The 18,947-nt window shown below is 37.4% G+C and overlaps 1 protein-coding gene across 1 annotated transcript; it reads left to right on the top strand.

Moving 5' to 3' along the window:
* Positions 1–15,456: 15,456 nt before the first annotated feature.
* On the top strand, positions 15,457–15,852 carry LOC147518201 (uncharacterized). Its single transcript, XM_086593854.1, has one exon. It carries the CDS (start codon positions 15,457–15,459, stop codon positions 15,850–15,852), a length of 396 nt encoding a protein of 131 aa, XP_086449980.1.
* The last annotated feature ends 3,095 nt before the right edge of the window (positions 15,853–18,947 follow it).

The raw sequence follows: 18,947 nt of genomic DNA, 5'->3' as shown, positions 1-18,947 counted from the left end.
AGAGAGGGAACATGAAGCTGATCATGTTGACTAACTAGGTGCACCCCTAGTAATAACTTTGTTACTAGTGTGATAGGGTGGAATCTTGGGGCCTACAGGTCGTCGTTTGGGGCGTAATTTCTCGTTGAGAAGAGCTTTATGGTATTGGGGGTTTGCTAAGTGGTCTTAGGAGGTATCTAGTCCACTTGTGCACTGGTTTTGCACGTTGTAAGTTGTAAGTGAGTTTCTCACACACTTGTACCACATTGTGCAACCAATTGAATAAAATTTACTTATCAAAAAAAAAAAAAAAATCAGTTGATCTTAACATCCAGAGCCCTACTCGATAAAATTACATAATTTTTGGAACAAAATTAGAGAGGCCTAGACCGCAAAGCTATGGGCCCAGTCACTGTTTTCACTGGACAGCTAATGCCTAACTCTTTAAAGAAAACCAAAACATATGCAGTTATGCACACAGGCATGGAAATTTGTTCAAACTTCAATTTCTGTTTCTTACAAAGATCTACATCTACAAGACTAAATCAACGAGCGCAAAAGCTTGAAGAATCTTTGCTCTCTAACTTGATATCGATGACGTGCACCAAAATTCAATTAGGTATGGTCAGTATTAGGTTTCACAATTTCACCACCCACTTGAATCCCCCGTGGTGTGGTGTGGTGCGTAGTGTGTAGACTAAATCTGATTGCTAGGCTCTGGGAGACTTGTCACCAGGACTCATCAGGAAAAGACACTGATTTGGGCAACATGTCAAGTGACCTGCTGACTGTGCACGTGGTGCCCCACAAAAGTATTTTGGTCTCAAATCTGTCACACCCCAAATTTTCAGACAATATTTAAAACAATTATATTCAATTATCTGGAAATCCGGGGTGAAACAAAATCCAAAACCCTGTTATCAAACACGATATATACAAAACTGAATCAAAGAAAACTAAAAGGAACAAATCCTTAAATCACATTATTAAACTACAAAGAAACTAACCAACTCTATTACATCTGTCTCAAAACAAAACCGTACCCTTCAGAAAATCTTAAACCAGAAGACTCCAAGAGCAATTCCAAATCATGTGTCCTTATCCACTGCACTCCACTATCTATGTTCCCAAGAACACACCCACGTAGCAAAACAAAGCAAACATGGGTCAGCAAATTGAATTTGCTGGTATGAGTAGACTAACAACAAAATATATATAATAATCTTTCAAATTAATAAATATAACATTACCAACTATTTTAACTTGGAAGACAATATAGTTCCGTTTTCCAAAACGGCGTGTAGTTTCTTCTCAAGTAAGATTTCACCCCCAATATACAAATTTCAAGAATCTCATATAGCAGTACTCATCATTCCCACTTTCCAAAATAACTCACAACATAAATACCACTTACATTTCATTTATTAAATGCACATATGATAACCTAATTAAATATGAGTTTGGTATATCTTATCTTTAAGCCAACACGTCGTCTTAGAGTAGGATATTTACGTCCCTGCAGAAAAGATTAATAGATCCTACCCTCTTGCAAAACAGAGTTAGACATCACAATAAAATGATTTATCTCAGTCAGTCAAATTTCCATTCATAATTCAACCTCATTTAAGACATTTAAGTCTAATTGATATAACCTGGTTCGTCCTGCATATTCGGGGAATGCCACTTATCATAATACCTATATCAAGGGTAGTCATTCATATGACATCATTACGTCATAAGGTTTCTGCGTGCATAACCATAGATCTCAGACTATCACAAGTCATTAATATTTTCGTAATAACATATCAAGTTATAGTCATTTCGCAGTCATATAAAAATCATAATCATTTACTAATACTATTCAGAGTCACACTTTACATCCATAACATCACACAATTCATATACTTTTACTTAAAAACCACTCGTCTACTTATGAGAACGGGGAAATATCACACCCAAGGAGTACATTCATCCTTTGTGAGTATCAACTCATACAAACCACGTATATATTTCTCATAAGAAATCATATACATCACATACAATAACTCCATCACACATAAAATCAATATTTTTACTTTGCTTATTAATTATCTTGTTGACTCATTTATTCAAAGACACAGCCCAACCTTTAGTTCCTACTCCACGATTTGCACTACATACATTTGTCAAATCACACATATCCGTGTGCCTCACTCACACCGAGTACCACTACAAGACATATGTCCCAAGCGGGATATCGCCTCTACGAAACATACTTTCAATCTTGTAAACTCGTAACTTGGGAGTCACAGTCATCTCTGGGCTTTCCATACACATAATAATCACAAAGCCTCCTTTGGGCATAACAAAATATCAGGTCATTCATGGCACATTCAATGAATACCTTGGGTAATTCCCGCCACATTCAAGGAATACCCATCATAATACTAACATGCCATTCATGACACATTCAATGAATGCCCTGAGTCATTCCTGCCACATTCAAGGAATACCCAAACCTACATTCCCGTACATTCAAGAAATACGACCAACCCGTAAGGTGAATACCTTAGTTCCTCTCTAAGGCAGTCCAAACTATTGGGTCATTCATGGTACATTCAATGAATGCCCATCTATCACATGACATCACAAGTCATAATATCTCATTACCAAATCCTGAGGAGTGGAGAGTTCTAAAGATGTGGGCGACACATTAAAACATTATTATCACTTATAATTATACTAGCATTACTTATGTCAAAATAGACCACACATGCAGAGAGTCATTTTCGCGCGTCAAGGCAAATCAAGCACTTAAATATCATTGAATGTAAACAGACTTATAATCAAACAAATACAATTTACAGAACCACACTCATATACACAATATCGTAAACAAATAGTTCATTAGCCCAAATTCAAGTCCACACACACTAATGTCCAAAACAGATCCGCATATACTAAAGTCTATATTCATATACAACTTCTATCTCACACATATATATTTATGTAGTCTCAAAACAACAGTAATTTCTAACACAATCACATAGTTATTACACAAACTAATATATATATTATAGATATAGTGGCTGCACTTTTGTTCAAAGCTGCCTACGTATCCAAAATTTTCAGGATTGGAATCAAGCCTTCGTAGTTTTTAACCAATTCTCCAAATATTTTAATAATCACGATAAAAGAAAACATATAGATATCTTTTCATTCCACACCAATATTTCCACAATAGTAAGAATATATCAAAAGTATAATAACCACTGACCATCTAATGCCATCATGTAACTACCCAACTATATCCATTTTAAACTTTAGCTAATTCTAACAACTTTATTAATCCGTGCTTTGACAGACAACCCACCATTGGATCTGCCTAAAATTTGTATATGTCATTTAACTGGATATCAAGAATCTACGGATTTAAATTTGAGGTCAATCCGATAATAGGTTGACCTCCATCTAAGCAGAAACAAAGGACTGCGCCCATCGGTTTTCTGCTGTAGTTTCTACTACGACCAGTCCCACTAATGGAAGCCTCGACTGATATCAAGCCGTTGGATAAATCTAAAAATCTAATATGGAAGACTACAATGTGTCAGGAAACTATGGATTAAATTTCATACGAATCCGAGTACGGAAAGGTCACCATCTAAGCAGAAATAAAAGACTGCGCACTGCAGTTTTTCTGGTGTAGAAACACTACGACCTATCACGCTTATGCGTGTCTCGACAGAAATCCAACCGTTGGATCTGTCTAAAGTTTTAATATGTCAGACTACAATGTCTTACAAAACTACAGATTAAATATCAAGTCAATCCAATAATAATTTGACCTCTAGGCTTGAATATGGCAGACTTGCACACCATTATGATAAATTAGTAAGTATACTAGGACAGGTCGTTAGGTCTTAAATATTAGGTAGAGAGTCAACTTTTGTCACATTATGATTCACTAGGCCTTTGCCTTTCAGAAACCATATATATAGTTTGCATTGAATCCAACTAATTGTTTTGTTGTTATGCTTTGGTATTCACGAAAATATCCATTGTGCTATTAATTTCAAGAACTCATGTCAATGTGCATAAATAATAGGACTCGCACAAAACAACCAAAAACAGGCACAATAATATCCACTATCCAACATAACAATCAAATTGCAGCAAAGACAAAACACATAAATCAAGGTGTTACAAGGACTGCAACTGCCACGCAGTACCTAAATATCTAATGTGACACTTTATAATAAATTTAGTTATTCGAAACGTGCCTCGAGAAAATCAGCCTTTAAGTTTTAAGAAGGGGCTAGCTCCCATATTCATATATAGATCATGATAAAAAAAAAAAAAAAACGCTCCTATAGCTTAACACTACAAATGCCCTATGTATTATCATGCCCATCGATTCATAAAAAAAACCCATAAGAAAGATGGATCATATATTTTGAAATCCCAACGAGTTCATTTGATTCCATACATGCGAAACAAACTGTTCTTCATATATATGATAATTTTTCTTTATTTCCACAGTAAAAATTTAAGATAAATTAATTACCGACAATACATATATTAATAACCAAAAATCTCAAAGGTAATCCATACAGTTTAAATCATGTTTCAATCCGTATATATAAGATCTACTCACCTCTGTTGTGTTTACGAGCGACGTGAATGAATATAAACTTGAGAACGAAAAACGCCACGCAACAATCGTCAGAAAGCAATCCCAATAATCTTCTCCTTTTTCTCTTTTCTACTATGTGTAAAACTCTCTCTCTCTCTCTCTCTCTCTCTCTCTCTCTCTCTCTCTCTCTCTCTCTCCTGTTTAAAACTCTCCGTGTAAACACCATTTTTTCAAAAGCCCCTTAAAAATAGGGAATGAGGTTTATCCTCTTTACCTTATCTATTTATAATATTTATCATTTTATTTTATTTTATCTCTTATTATTATTATTATTATTTATTGTACTAGGAAAATATTAAATAAAAACACGGAGTGTTATAATGTTTGTCCTTGTTAACAATTGGGCTAGTAGAGCAATAGACAATTGAACTAAGTATTAAAATACATACCCCACAAAATATCCAAGGAGATTCTCCATTGAAGTTCTCCGGTCTCCCCAACATTTCTAGTTCATAATCCATATAGGAAAAATGGAATTTCTGGGCATCCAACTATGACCAATTTCACATAGTGGGCAACCAATTTTTTTTTGTTAACACTTTGGGCATCCAACTTTTCAATTTAACAATATGGAGACTCCGTCAGTTTTCCATCCAATCTAACTTAACAGTTTTTTTTTTTTTTTTTTTTTTTTTTTTTTTTTTTTTTTTTTTTAAATCATCAAAAGATTAAGAAATTAATCTACATGGCTAAATTATAATGATGTGGCAAATGTGGGAAAACACCCAATTTCTTGTTCCCTCATAATCTTTTATCCTAAATTTGGAATTCCGTCTAATTTTGCAAAACTTAGAACCCTAAAAAACGAAAATCTCAATATTTGATCTCTGATTGCGGAAACCGCACACAATTTGCTATGGCTTCAAGTAAGTGGTTATTCTTTAGTTATTCTTTTGCTCTCTCATTTTATGTTAGTTTATTGTGATACTGTTTAAACTATTAGTTTTAATTGAATTCCTTTTTTATATTAGGTGATGATTTTGTGTTAACACTGTGGCATGGGGATAGATTTGATATTTATTCCAAAGAATTCTATGATGGCAACAAATTTGTGAAGAAAGATGTCTAATACTATAAGCATTGAAAAATTGAATACTATGATGAAATAGACCCTGATAAGATGTCATACTTTGAGCTAAACGGTATGGTTGATGACTTGAAAATAAAGGACATGACTAATATGTACTATTGTGATCCTTTGTTACCTTTGTTACCTGGTCTTACATTGATTAGAGATGACACACAGACAAATGAGATGATGAATATTGCCAAACTTAGAGGAAGAGTTTGGGTGTACATTGAACACTACATAGAAGAGGATGGGTGTGATTTGAATGATGAAGATGTTGAAAGTGATGTTGAATCTGAAAGTGATGTTGAAAGTTAACCTAAAAGTGAGGCTGCAAGTTTGGATAATGTTTTTTCTGATGATGAGGAGTTGATTGAATGTAGGATCAAAAACCAATCTAGGGAAAAAAAGAAAGATAAAGGGATGGTGACTGATGATGGTAATGAGGTTAATGAGGTTGATGGTAATAATGGTGTGGTAGGAACTAAGGATTCAGGACCATGCATTGACAGTCAGGGATATGAAGATGCCCTGGGGAGACCAATTGTAACTGGCCGGATTGGAGTATGAGTTAGACTATCTAGCGTCAGATGATTATGATACCCTTGAATTTGATTCAAGTGATGAAGATGAAGATGGTGTTCAAGTGGTGAACTCAAGGAAGAACTATCCTACATTTAATCCCAAGACTGACATGAAAAAAATTGAACTAGAGGTAGGGTTGAAGTTTGCAGATTGTGAACAACTAAAATAGTGTATCAGGGATTTTGCTGTTGCATTTGGATATCCACTTAGATTTAAGATGAACAATTGCAATAAACTATTAGTTAGATGTGCACCTAACTGTGGATTCAAGTTGTGCGCTTCGTACATGAAAGATGAACACACTTTTCAGATTAAGACACTCAAGACTGTACATGCATGTGTGAGACATTGGAATATCAGAATTGCTAATTCAGTATGGTTGGCAAAAAGGTATTACGAGAGAATACTTGATAATCCCAAGTGGAAGTTAGTAGATTTCCAAAGAGATGTGTTGCACAACTATTCTTTGCATGTAAATTTAATGGCATGTTCTAGGGCTAAGGAGAATGCATTATGTGAGGTTGAGAGCACTTTGAAAGAAGTTTATGCTAAACTGAAGAGTTATGCAGCAGAGATCCTAAGGTCAAATCCTGGAACAACATGCAAATTTGAAGTAGAATCTAATAATACAAATGATGCTGAGGTAATGTTTCAGATAATGTATTTGTGTTTTGATGCAATCAAGAAGGAGTATAAATTTGGTTGCAGACCTGTAATATAATAGGTCTTGATGGGTGTTTTTTGAAAGGATTTTGCAAAGGTCAGTTGTTAACTGCAGTAGGAAGAGATGGGAATTGTTTCGACCCCCACCTACGTGGCAAATGTCCATTAGTAGGGGTCTCTATTTTATTCATTTAATCAATAGGGCTAAAACCCAATTCGCAATATCATGGATCAATGTACAGGCCCATTAACTCATGTGTCTAAGGCTGAACCTTAGCCACATGGCTTGCCACTAATATACATTGATTTATGTCCAGATTCATTTCTTATCAAAAGATAATTATCGGTTAGCGGTTATATTCTATCACAATTACTCAAGCAACAAGATTACTTGAGCTACAAGGACTCTACTCTACCTCTATAAATACCAAACTATTTTTCATAAGGAACGGCGTTGAAACTTGATCCCTAGAGAATAGATCTTGGGTGCGTGAGGCAGCCATTATTTGGTTCAGTTTCATCTCCCCAACATCAAATTCTGTTTCTTAGTGTGTTCTTTACCATTGCTCGTTGTGTTGAAGCGGTTTTTGCGAAAACATAATTGGGCGCCCGTCTGTGGGGATTTTAGAATTTATTATCACATTAAACAATCAAGATGGTAAGCACAAGAAGCAGATCAAATAGTCGACATATTCCTCCTGCTAATAATACTCGCAACCCTCGAAATTCAAATCGGCCAATGCAAGAACCGTTGAACAATCAAGTTGCTCCTAGTGGTAAGATCAATTCTCAACATCCAACCGTAGCAGCGCCACCGCCACCATCACCGCCTCCGCTACCGCCACTCCTAATACGGTTGAGCGTGAGTTACGACGAGTCATGACCAGTGCACACTCTAAGAGTAATGACCCTATTACCCGTACTTATGGGGAGAATCGGATTGGCAGGGATAACTACTATCCTAGACATGTCCGATCTCAAATGGAAGATTTACCTCTGAGAAGCAATTTCAGGGAAGACCGCCATCCGAGATATGTCTGACATGACTGGGAAGGCGGGCATCCCAGACAAGAGCAACAAAACATGGAGAAGTGGTATAATTATACCGACCACCCGGCCAAGGGTGACTACCGGCCTAGACAGGCTAGTTACAGGGATAGATAAAGGCAATCACCGGTCGGAGCTGATCGTGCGTACCGCCAAAGATCTCTAACTCCAATAAGAGATAATGGAAGGTATCATTCTCCACATGGGCACGACCGGGGGCGTCCAGTTGTTCGATCCAATACTTTAACTCTAATAGAACAACAGTTGAAAGAGTTGATTGCAAAAGAACTTAACGATAGAGACTCAAGGGATGTAAAAATGAAAAACTTGACAACCAATGAATGATGCGCACTTGATAAGTTTTCGCTCGACATTCAAGAAGCTTACCACCATCTCGACTTCAAACAACTAGATTTTGAACTTTATGATGAGTCGGAAGGAGATTCTGGCTTGCATGTTCTATCGTTCAAAAATAAGTTGGTGTTATGGGGTGGAGATGATCCCCTCATATGTAAGCTATTTCCATCAACTCTAAAGGGAGAAGCATTATTTGGTTTAATGAGTTGCCTTCAAGATCAATTCACCAATTCAATGAACTAGAAAATCAGTTTGTTAATCGTTTCTGCCACAATTGCAAGACGCCAAAGGATGTCGACTCACTTCTAAACATCAAGCAACAACGTGACGAAAAGTTACGTACTTTTGTTACTAGATTCGAAGGCGGCGACCGTCATTGCCGCTACCGCAAACGGCGATACAAATGCCTCGAAAAGCGTCCGCGGAAGAAAATATAAGGAAAACCTTAATCCCGTGATGGACAGGCGGACAGGGAAGGCCGACCTCGCAGATTTGAGGAAAATCGCCATCCTAGAGACAGTTCGACCCGGACGAGGGAAAGACGGCATCGCGGAAGAAAGTATAAGGAAAACCTTCATCCAGATGGACCGACTGGCAGGGAAGGCCGACCTCGCAGATTTGGCGGAGAATCGCCATCCTAGACAGTCCGGCCCGCATGAGGAAAAAAGCGTCCACGGAAGAAAGTATAAGGAAAAACTTCATCCCAGATTGGACCGACCTGACAGGGAAGGCTCACCTCGCAGATTTGAGGAAAATCGCCATCCTAGACAGGTCCGTCCAGACAGGGAAAAAAGGCGTCACGGAAGAAAGTATAAGGAAAACCTTCATCCCAGACTGGACCGACCTGACAGGGAAGGCCGACCTCGCAGATTTGCGGAAAATCGCCATCCTAGACAGGTCCGTCCAGACAGGGAAAAAAGGCGTCTCGGAAGAAAGTATAAGGAAAACCTTCATCATAGACTGGACCGACCTGACAGGGAAGGCCGACCTCGCAGATTAGAGAAAAACTGCCATCCCAGACAGGTCCGACCAGGCAGGGATGGAAGGTGTCACAGAAGCAACTAGAGGGAAGACCACAATCCCAGACAAACTACCGACCTAGATAGATTGGTTACACACAAAGAAAAAGTCAATCTCCAGTCGGGCCCGAAAGTGTGTACCGCTTAAAATCTCTAACTCTTGTAAGAGGTAATAGCAGGTGTCATCTTCCACATAGGCTCGACCGGGGGCGTCTGTCTGTTTAAATCTTCTGGATAAAATGGATTTCACCCCACTTACCACGAAGTTCCTTTGATGTAACTTCCCACTCATCGTAAAGTTCATCTGAACCTTAACGAACCTTAACGAAGCTTGTCCGATTCATCCGTATCCATTGCCACGAATTTCCGAACTGGTGAACGCCACTTCGGGCTTCCAACGCCTCTCTTTCATGGATGCTTCTTCATGGTACTACCAGATATCTTTGAATGTGGATGACCAAGAGTTCACCACCTTCATGACCGACCAAGGCATTTTCTGCTACACTGTTATGCCTTTTGGTCTGAAAAATGCCGGTGCAACCTACCAAAAGCTTGTCAATACAATTTTTTCCGATCTGCTGGGAAAAATAATGGAAGCTTATATCGATGATATAGTCGTTAAATCGAAGCATACTGGTGATCATCTTTCCGAATGGGAAAGTTATCTTAGTGCATATAGCATTGTCTTTGAAAGTCGTACTACTGAAAAAGGACATGCTCTAGCGTCTTTTGATAGCTGATTTTCCGATTGATGATTCTCCTATTAACGATGTCTTGCGCCAAGAAGAATCTATGGAAGACATTTTTCCGCCAATAACTGGGGGCGACGAAGACCAACATGAAAATGCAATTCCTAATCCCATTGACCTATGGATTGTTTAATCAGATGGCACCCATAGTAAATCTGGGTCTGGAATTGGATGCATTTTTTGTTAAACCCGGCGGAGAAAAGATTAGGAAATATGTGCGACTTGGCTTCGTCGCTTCAAATAACGAAGCCGAGTATGAGGCTGCCATTTGTGCCTTGAGAACAGCTTTGACACTGGGGGCGCGAAAGCTCCAGTTATACACGGATTCTCGCCTTGTTGCAAATCAAGTTTGGTGGGTCTTTTGAAGCAAGAGATGAGCGTATAGCGGCTTATTTTAGTTTGATACATAGTCTTGCTCAACAATTTGTTAGCATCTCTATCACTCAAAGACCCCGACATGACTTACGTCATGCAGATTCATTGGCTTTATCTCGCCCCCGTTAGAAGCGAAGGGCTTGACACATCACTTTGCGGTCATCTTTTTCGGTCTAAGTTTGAACATTTTACACTCGCTTTAATTCATTACTATCATTACGAAAAAATCGGCGAAGTTACCACATTTAGCTTTGTCGGTCCTAAGTTTGAACGTTTTTACATTTCGCAATTCATTACTATCATTACGAAAAAATCTGACGAAGTTACCACATTTAGCTTTGTCAGTCTAAGTTTGAACGTTTTTACACTCGCTTAGTTCATTACTATCATTACGAAAAAATCTGACGAAGTTACCACATTTAGCTTTGTCAGTCTAAATTTGAACGCTTTTTACGCTCGCTTAGCCATTACTATCGCTACGACAAAATCTGACGAAGTTACCACATTTAGCTTTGTCAGTCTAAGTTTGAACACTTTTTACGCTCGCTTACTCATTACTATCGCTACGACAAAATCTGACGAAGTTACTACGTTTAACTTCGCTAGTCTAAGTTTGAACGTTTTTACGCTCGCTTAGTTCGTTAATATCGCTACGACAAAATCTGACGAAGTTATCGCATTTAACTTTGTCAGTTTAAGTTTGAACGCTTTTTACGATCGCTTAGTTCATTACTATCATTACGAAAAAATCTGACGAAGTTACCACATTTAGCTTCGTTAGTTTAAGTTTGAACACTTTTTAAGCTCGCTTAGTCATTACTATCGCTATAACAAAATCTGACGAAGTTACTACGTTTAACTTCACCAGTCTAAGTTTGAACGCTTTTACGCTCGCTTAGTCCGTTACTATCACTACGACAATATCCGACTAAGTCACCACGTTTCGTTTTGACAATCGAAGTTCTAACGTTTTTACACTCGCTTAGTCTAATTTTGTCGAGTTAAGTATGCATTGGGGGCGTTTTTCTCTATGTGGGGGCGTCTCGTTCTATTTCATTTCAACTGCATAAATCTACAACATTGTCAGTTTTCCGCAGGTATGTTATCTGACACAACAACAATATTAAATAATAAACCCATATTTATTTTAATTTTTCATCAAAAGAAGTTTTAGCTCTATAGTATTACATTCACACAATTACCTAATCAATTGTCAATTGTCTCTGTCAATTGTCTTACGGTTGTTCGATTAAATCTTCATTTTCTTATTCGAAATCTGCATTCGCTTCGCTTAGTGCTTTCTGTTAACTATTTTCCGCAGTCATTATTTTTTAAGGCATTGTGCCGATCTTTATATGAAAAATTTTCCGAGCGAAAATTTTCGTTAACTTCATTATTTTTTCTAAGGCATTGTGCCGATCTTTCGACGAAAAATTCTCTGAACAAAAATTTTCGTCAGCATCATTATTTTTTCTAAGGCATTGTGCCGATCTTTTTACGAAAAATTTTCCGAACAAAAATTTTCGTCAATGTCATTATTATTATTTTTTTCTATGGCATTGTGTCGATCTTTCTCTGAAAAATTTTCCGAGCAAAAATTTTCGTCAGCTTCATTAATTTTTCTAAGGCACTGTGCCGATCTTTCTACGAAAAATTTTCCGAACGAAAATTTTCGTCAATGTCATTATTATTATTTTTTTCTATGACATTGTGCCGATCTTTTCTCTCTCGAAAAATTTTCCGAAAATTTTAAAATTTTCGACTTTCATTATTTTTTCTATGGCATTGTGCGATCTTTCTCTTAAAAATTTCCGGCGAAAATTTTTCGTCATTATCATTATTTTTTCTAAGGCATTCTCCGATCTTTCTCTGAGAAATTTACCGACTGAAATTTTTTGGCGACTTCATTATTTTTTCTAAGGCATTAAGCCGAACTTTTCGAGTGAAACTTTCGAGGCTCGCATTAACTGTTGTTTCTCCGCGGCGGCAAAAATTAAGCGATTACGTTAACTTTCTAAGCGAAAACTTTATTCAACTTCTTTATTATTATTTTTCTACGGCATTGTGATCTTTCCGTTCAAACTTTTCGTCAATATCTTTTACTTTCGTAATTCGCCGCGTTTCAACCTCAAGGACGCGAAATACAAATTTTTTCGTTAGTCTTTCGGACTTAACCAAAATTTGAAGCTAATGGAAAAAAATAAAATCTTCGACATACCGTTTCATCTTTGTCGAATTTTTGCCACCGCTTTGTCATATTCTCGAACTTTTCTCCTCCTTCTTCGGCAGCTCAAAGTAACTCAATAATTGCTCAATTTCTTTGATTAAATTGTACTCCCCAAGAACTTAATTGTGAGTAAGCCGTTACTACTTCATCTTCTTCGATTTTCGTTTCAAATTCGTACACTTCCTCCATTTCAAATTTCTCGAGTCCTAGTATTTTTTTATTTTTTATTTTTTTTTATTTATTTTTTATTTTTTTTTCCTTAAGCGACCATCGATGCGGTTCCAGGTAGTCGCTGTATCTGTCACCTTCTTTCCACCTCACCAAGTCTGCGATCGTCATTGAGTTTTCTTCTCGAGTATTTTTCGCCCGTATAGTATGGTAGTTACTACCTGAAAAAACAAGAAAAACGGGTCAGATGGGTCAAAAACCGGGTCAGCTAGCTCAAAAATCGGGTTCACAAGATCTGGTGTAATTAACAGTACCAAAATCTCATAATCTTATATGATAATAATTCACACGTGACTGCCCTTCCCAATGGGACCAAATTTTATTCTTGGCGACACTCATCTTTCCGGGCATTCAAAGAATTCAAGGACGACCAAACATCCATCCATTAAAATTTTATCTTCATCAATTAAGAAAGTAATCAGGACCTTATGGATAAAGTTAGAGTACAGTACAAAGTGATACATCACGGCCCGAATATGGTAATGCCGGGTTTGAGCTTGACATTGATGTCACTATATTCTAACATTTTGATTTTTTAGTTATCCTAACTAAACAAACACCATACTAACCTTTTCTTCAAAACCCGTAACTTTTCTTCATCTAAACTTCTCTTGCTTACGTCTGTGTAAAGTGTTTTTATGGAGTGGGATATGCGCCCCAAAGACTTATATAGGATTATGCGGGTTTTCAAAGGTCTTTGGTGGAATTCTTCTCCAACTCTGATTTCATCTCTACTCTCAATTCTTATCTCATCCGAACACTTTGAGTCCAATTACTGTTTAACTTCCTTTTATTATTATTATTACTATACTGCCCCTACGTTTAATTTTCAACGGTATAATCCAAATATCGCTATTCCGTTGGCACATTTCGTCGAATTCAGATTTCGCGTTATCACGTGACGCGTTGGTCTGATTTTAAGCCAATCAATTTCTTTTGCAATTTTATTTATGTGCATTTTTTATTTTTTCTGTACATTTTCGGCCATCTTTTCTTTAACTACGTCATTGCGTCCCGTCTACATTTATTTGACATTATTTCGTTTCCGATAATTCACGAATTTTTTTCGAATGTCCATTTTCCTATCGTTTACGTTCACACGACACTTTGTTATACATTCCGCTTACTCTTTTCTTATTCCAAGTTTTTCTTGATTTTTCTTCTTTTCTTTGCCATGTGAACTTTGTTCGCATGACATAGAGGGGGCGGTGTTTCGACCCCCACCTACGTGGCAAATGTCCATTAGTAGGGGTCTCTATTTTATTCATTTAATCAACAGGGCTAAAACCCAATTCGCAATATCATGGATCAATGTACAGGCCCATTAACTCATGCGTCTAAGGCTGAACCTTAGCCACATGACTTGCCACTAATATACATTGATTTATGTCCAGATTCATTTCTTATCAAAAAGATAATTATCAGTTGACAGTTATATTCTATCACAATTACTCAAGCAACAAGATTACTTGAGCTACAAGGACTCTCTACTCTACCTCTATAAATACCAAACTATTTTTCATAAGGAACGACGTTGAAACTTGATCCCTAGAGAATAGATCTTGGGTACGTAGGCAGCCATTATTTGGTTCAATTTCATCTCCCCCAACATCAAATTCCTCTGTTTCTTAGTGTGTTCTTTACCATTGCTCTCGTTGTGTTGAAGCAGTTTACTGCCGAAACAGGAATAATCAAATGTTTCCAATTGCTTGGGCAGTTATAGAATCTGAAAGCAAGGATAGTTAGAAGTAGTTCCTTGGGTTTCTACTGAGTGACCTTAACATTACTGATGGGCTTGGCTTGACAATTATTTAAGATCAGTAGAAAGAACTTATTATTGCAGTGGAAGACCTTTTGCCTCATGCTGAGCATAGAATGTGTGCAAGACACATTTATGCAAATTTTAGAAAAAAATATATAGGTATAGTTTAATTTTTTGTTCCGTTAGTTTATAATTGAAAATGACATTATTTCTTCATTTCACTAAATTATATATTGTATAGGCACCCACCTGAAATCCTTGTTCTGGAGAGCTAACAAGAGTTCTACACCTAAAGAGTTTGAAACACTCATGAAAGAGGTAGAAATATTGTATCCTGAGGCTGCTGGCCATCTAAAGAACAAACAAAATCCTATGTGGTGGTGTAGGGGTTTTTTTAGTTTTTGGAGTAGGTGTGATGCTGTGGAGAACAATATGTGTAAGACTTTTAACTCCACCATTGTTGAAGCAAGGCATAAGTCAATTATTGGAATGTTAGAAGAAATAATGGTGAACAACATGGTTAGAATGCAGAAGAAAAGGGAGTTGTTCACAACTTGGGTTAACACCATAACTCCTTATGCTAAGAAGAAGTTGGAGGAAAACAAAGATGAATTGAAGCAAGGCTCTGGCAACCCCTTTTTGTTGGTGATGGACAGTTTGAAATGAGAAGAGTAATAGTGATGGTTATGTTGTTCATATAGAGAAGAGGAGTTGCACCTGTAGAATGTGGGAACTTAGTGGCATTCCATGTGCCCATGCCATATCAGCTATGTTTCTTTCAAAAGAGAATCCTGATACTTTTGTTTCAAGTTACTTTCAGACAGAGGAATACAAGAAAGCATATGGACATTTCCTACAGCCTATAAATGGAGAGAGGTTGTGGCCTACAACTTCTTATTCAACAATTGTACCTCCTAAGGCTAGGAGGATGCCAGGGAGACCCAAAAAGAATAGAAGGATGGAGATGCATGAGGAGAAAAAGAAGACTAGTCATAGGGTCAGTAGAAAGGGGACTCAAATAAGGTGTAGGAGATGTCAAGTACTTGGTAATAACAAAAGGAATTGTACTGCTGAACCTGTTGCACCCAATCCAAATGTGAGTAATCTAATTCATTATTAATTCCTAATCTAATAGGTAGTTATATTTATTTAGGAATATCATACATAATTAATTTCTTTGGCTGTCTATATCCTATTTATATTATGGTTGTTTTACTTTGTTGTGAAGGAAAAAAAGAAGATACTATGCAAAGCCATCAAAGACAAGGTAACCAACAAAGCAGAAAAGGAATTCCAAGAGGAAGAAAATTAAAAGCACTAGCTGAAGAGCCTAGCAACACAACACCAACAGAACCTGACAATGCTCCACCACCAACTGACAATACACCCCCAGCTGACAATGCAAGTCCACCACCACCAGACAATGCATAACCAGCAGACAATGCATCACCACCAGACAATGCACCACCACCACCACCAGCAGCTGCCACTGCACCACCTCCTAAAAGATCAAGAAAAGGTAAGAGACCTACAAGTTCGTCACCAGCAAACAATGCACCACCACCACCACCACCACCAGCTGCCACTGCACTGCTTTCTAAAAGATCAAGAAAAGGTAAGAGACCTGCAAGTCCACCACCAACTAACAATGCACACCCAGCTGACAATGCACCACCATCTAGAAGAGGTGGTGGGAGAGAGGTGATTCCAGAAGGATATGGGTACTACACATCTCCTTTCACTGGTTCCTCATTTATAAGGGTATGTATATTAGTCTTATCTTATGTGTTTATTAGGTTATTATTTTAAATTTTTGTTTTGTTGTCTTAGTATGAATTCTTTGTTATGCTATTCCATATATGCCAGGCCAGAAAGAGCCTGTCATGTTAGAAAAGTGAAACAAGTACAAACCAAAGGGAAAAACATCTTCCACATAACTGAGTTCAACACCATCTTTGTCTATCTCAAGTTCTGCACCAGCATTGTCTATCTCAAGTTCTGCACCACTAGCTCCAATTGTCAATCCTCTATGTGAAACAACTATAAATGAACCACGGGTTAAGAAGAGTAGGACTAAAATAGTTGGGTTGAAAACTAGAACAAGCTCTAGAACAATGACAAAACCTGCTTGAAAATGAAGACAATGTATTTGGATACTTTGTGCTCTATTTTTTAAATTAAGGATAATATATGTATGTTCCTTTTGGATTTCCAGCAGGGTACTTAGTCTATATTTTGAATTGTTAGATAATATTTCCTTTTGGATTTCCTTTTGAATTGTCAAATAATATTTTGTCTATAGCCTTGTCTATATTTTGTTCCTATTTTGTCAGATAAGAATATTTCGTACATATTTTGTCTATATTTTGCTCTTGTCAGATAATGGAATATTGTTCCTGTCAGATAAAATATTGGAATTTGTCTATACTTTGTCTATATTTTGCTCTTGTCAGAAGAAAGATGGAACCAATACCCTGTTAGTCATTTCACATAGCTCTTTGGGCTATTTTGCCAGCCTATTTCACATAACTCTTCACCTCTTACACAATACCCTGTTAGTCATGCCAAATAGACTAAAAAGCCATCTTCATAGAATCATCTCCCTTCCCAAAAATGGTATTAAGATTAAGATAAGCACCACTCCCATAACACAATTACTCTATGCAGGTGATATGAGGAATCCATAACAATGAAGCAACACATAAACATCCACAATATATAATTACCACAATATATAATTATGACATTGCAGTACATAATTGATATTCTGACAAAAAACTAAGGAAAAAAACTGGTAGTTCCAAACTGGTACAATACATAATTCCCAATACATAAAATACATAAACATCCACAATCACAATAAGAAAACATAAAGGACCAAACACAAACAAAAGACTCTTAAAAAAAACTAGACTAGACAACAACAATATTAGACACCATCATTTCTTGGAATTCCAAACTTCTTAGACACCATCACTTTTTATGCAGAGTTTTCATGCACACACCTGCAGCTGCCAGTGCTAACACAGTTTCTTTCATTTGCTTTTTAGATGGCCCTGCTTTTGCTGCTGGGGCTGGTGTGCTTGAGGTGCTTGCTTGAAGCCTAGCTGATCTCCTCTATGACACAGTAGACTTCTGGAATCCTGGTGGTGGCTCATCATCATCATCTGGAACAACATCTTTCTCTTTCACAACACAGTATAGGAAGACATTTTTCTGCTTTTCCTTCTTCCCCAAGCACTTCAATGTAGCACAACTTCTCACATTTATGACAGACTCCAATATGTACGTCTCCATCTTGGTACATTATCTCCAGGAACACTTTCCTTCCCTGTGTTGTCTTCATCATTTCACATTGTTTATCATAGGACTCACTTAACTTGGATGTGTCCATCTGAACAGTCTTCAAAGCTCCTTTCACCATTTCAAAAAAAGAGTGATAAACTCATTTCAAATAGTGGTGAGAGTAGAGAGTGGTGTGAGTAGAGAGCAAGATGTTCTTATGTAGGAGATGAGCATTGGCATTAGTACAAGTAAAGAAATGGAACTAAAGAAATTAATACATACTACTATTCAACTAACACATTCATTAAGCACAACTTACAATGCAACAAATATCAATACAATCTATCCAAAATAATTCTAAGTACGTCTTCTTTTGTGTGGACCCTCATAAATGGTCCACATGGCATTATCTGATCCTCCTCATCTGTGACCTCGTTGGATGTGTGCAATGAGACATCCCTCTCGATGGAGTGCTCAGCAGCACAACGTCTCTATGGACTAGCTGGGCATGTTCTCTGAATACCCAGACTGGATCTTTTATATTTGCAGACTTAGCCCTGGTTCGTAGCTAGGGAACAGAATGCTCAGTAGCACAACGTCTCTATGGACCAGCTGGGCATGTTCTCTGGACATGGCACCCAGACTGGACCCTTCATATCTGCAGGCTTAGCCCAGGTTCGTAGCCAGGGCACAACATGGCATGTGGGCTAAGCCTCAATGTAAGCCTGTAATCAGTTGAAAACAAGGCCTAACTGGATCCCACAGAATCTGGAGGTTATGACTATATTCAATGTACCTGAAAACTAGGGATACGGATCCAGAGCCAGAGATTCTCTAGGGTTTTAGGTGGTTAAATGTTGAATAGCTTTTCAGCGACATAACTACATTTGAAACTCTATACTCTGTAGACTTTTAGAGACTTGATCCCTC

This window comes from Coptis chinensis, chromosome 2 (assembly GCF_015680905.1).
Source record: "Coptis chinensis isolate HL-2020 chromosome 2, ASM1568090v1, whole genome shotgun sequence".
NCBI lineage: Eukaryota > Viridiplantae > Streptophyta > Magnoliopsida > Ranunculales > Ranunculaceae > Coptis > Coptis chinensis.
Note: the sequence above shows the minus strand (reverse complement) of the source record. Positions and strands in the feature narration are given on the sequence as shown.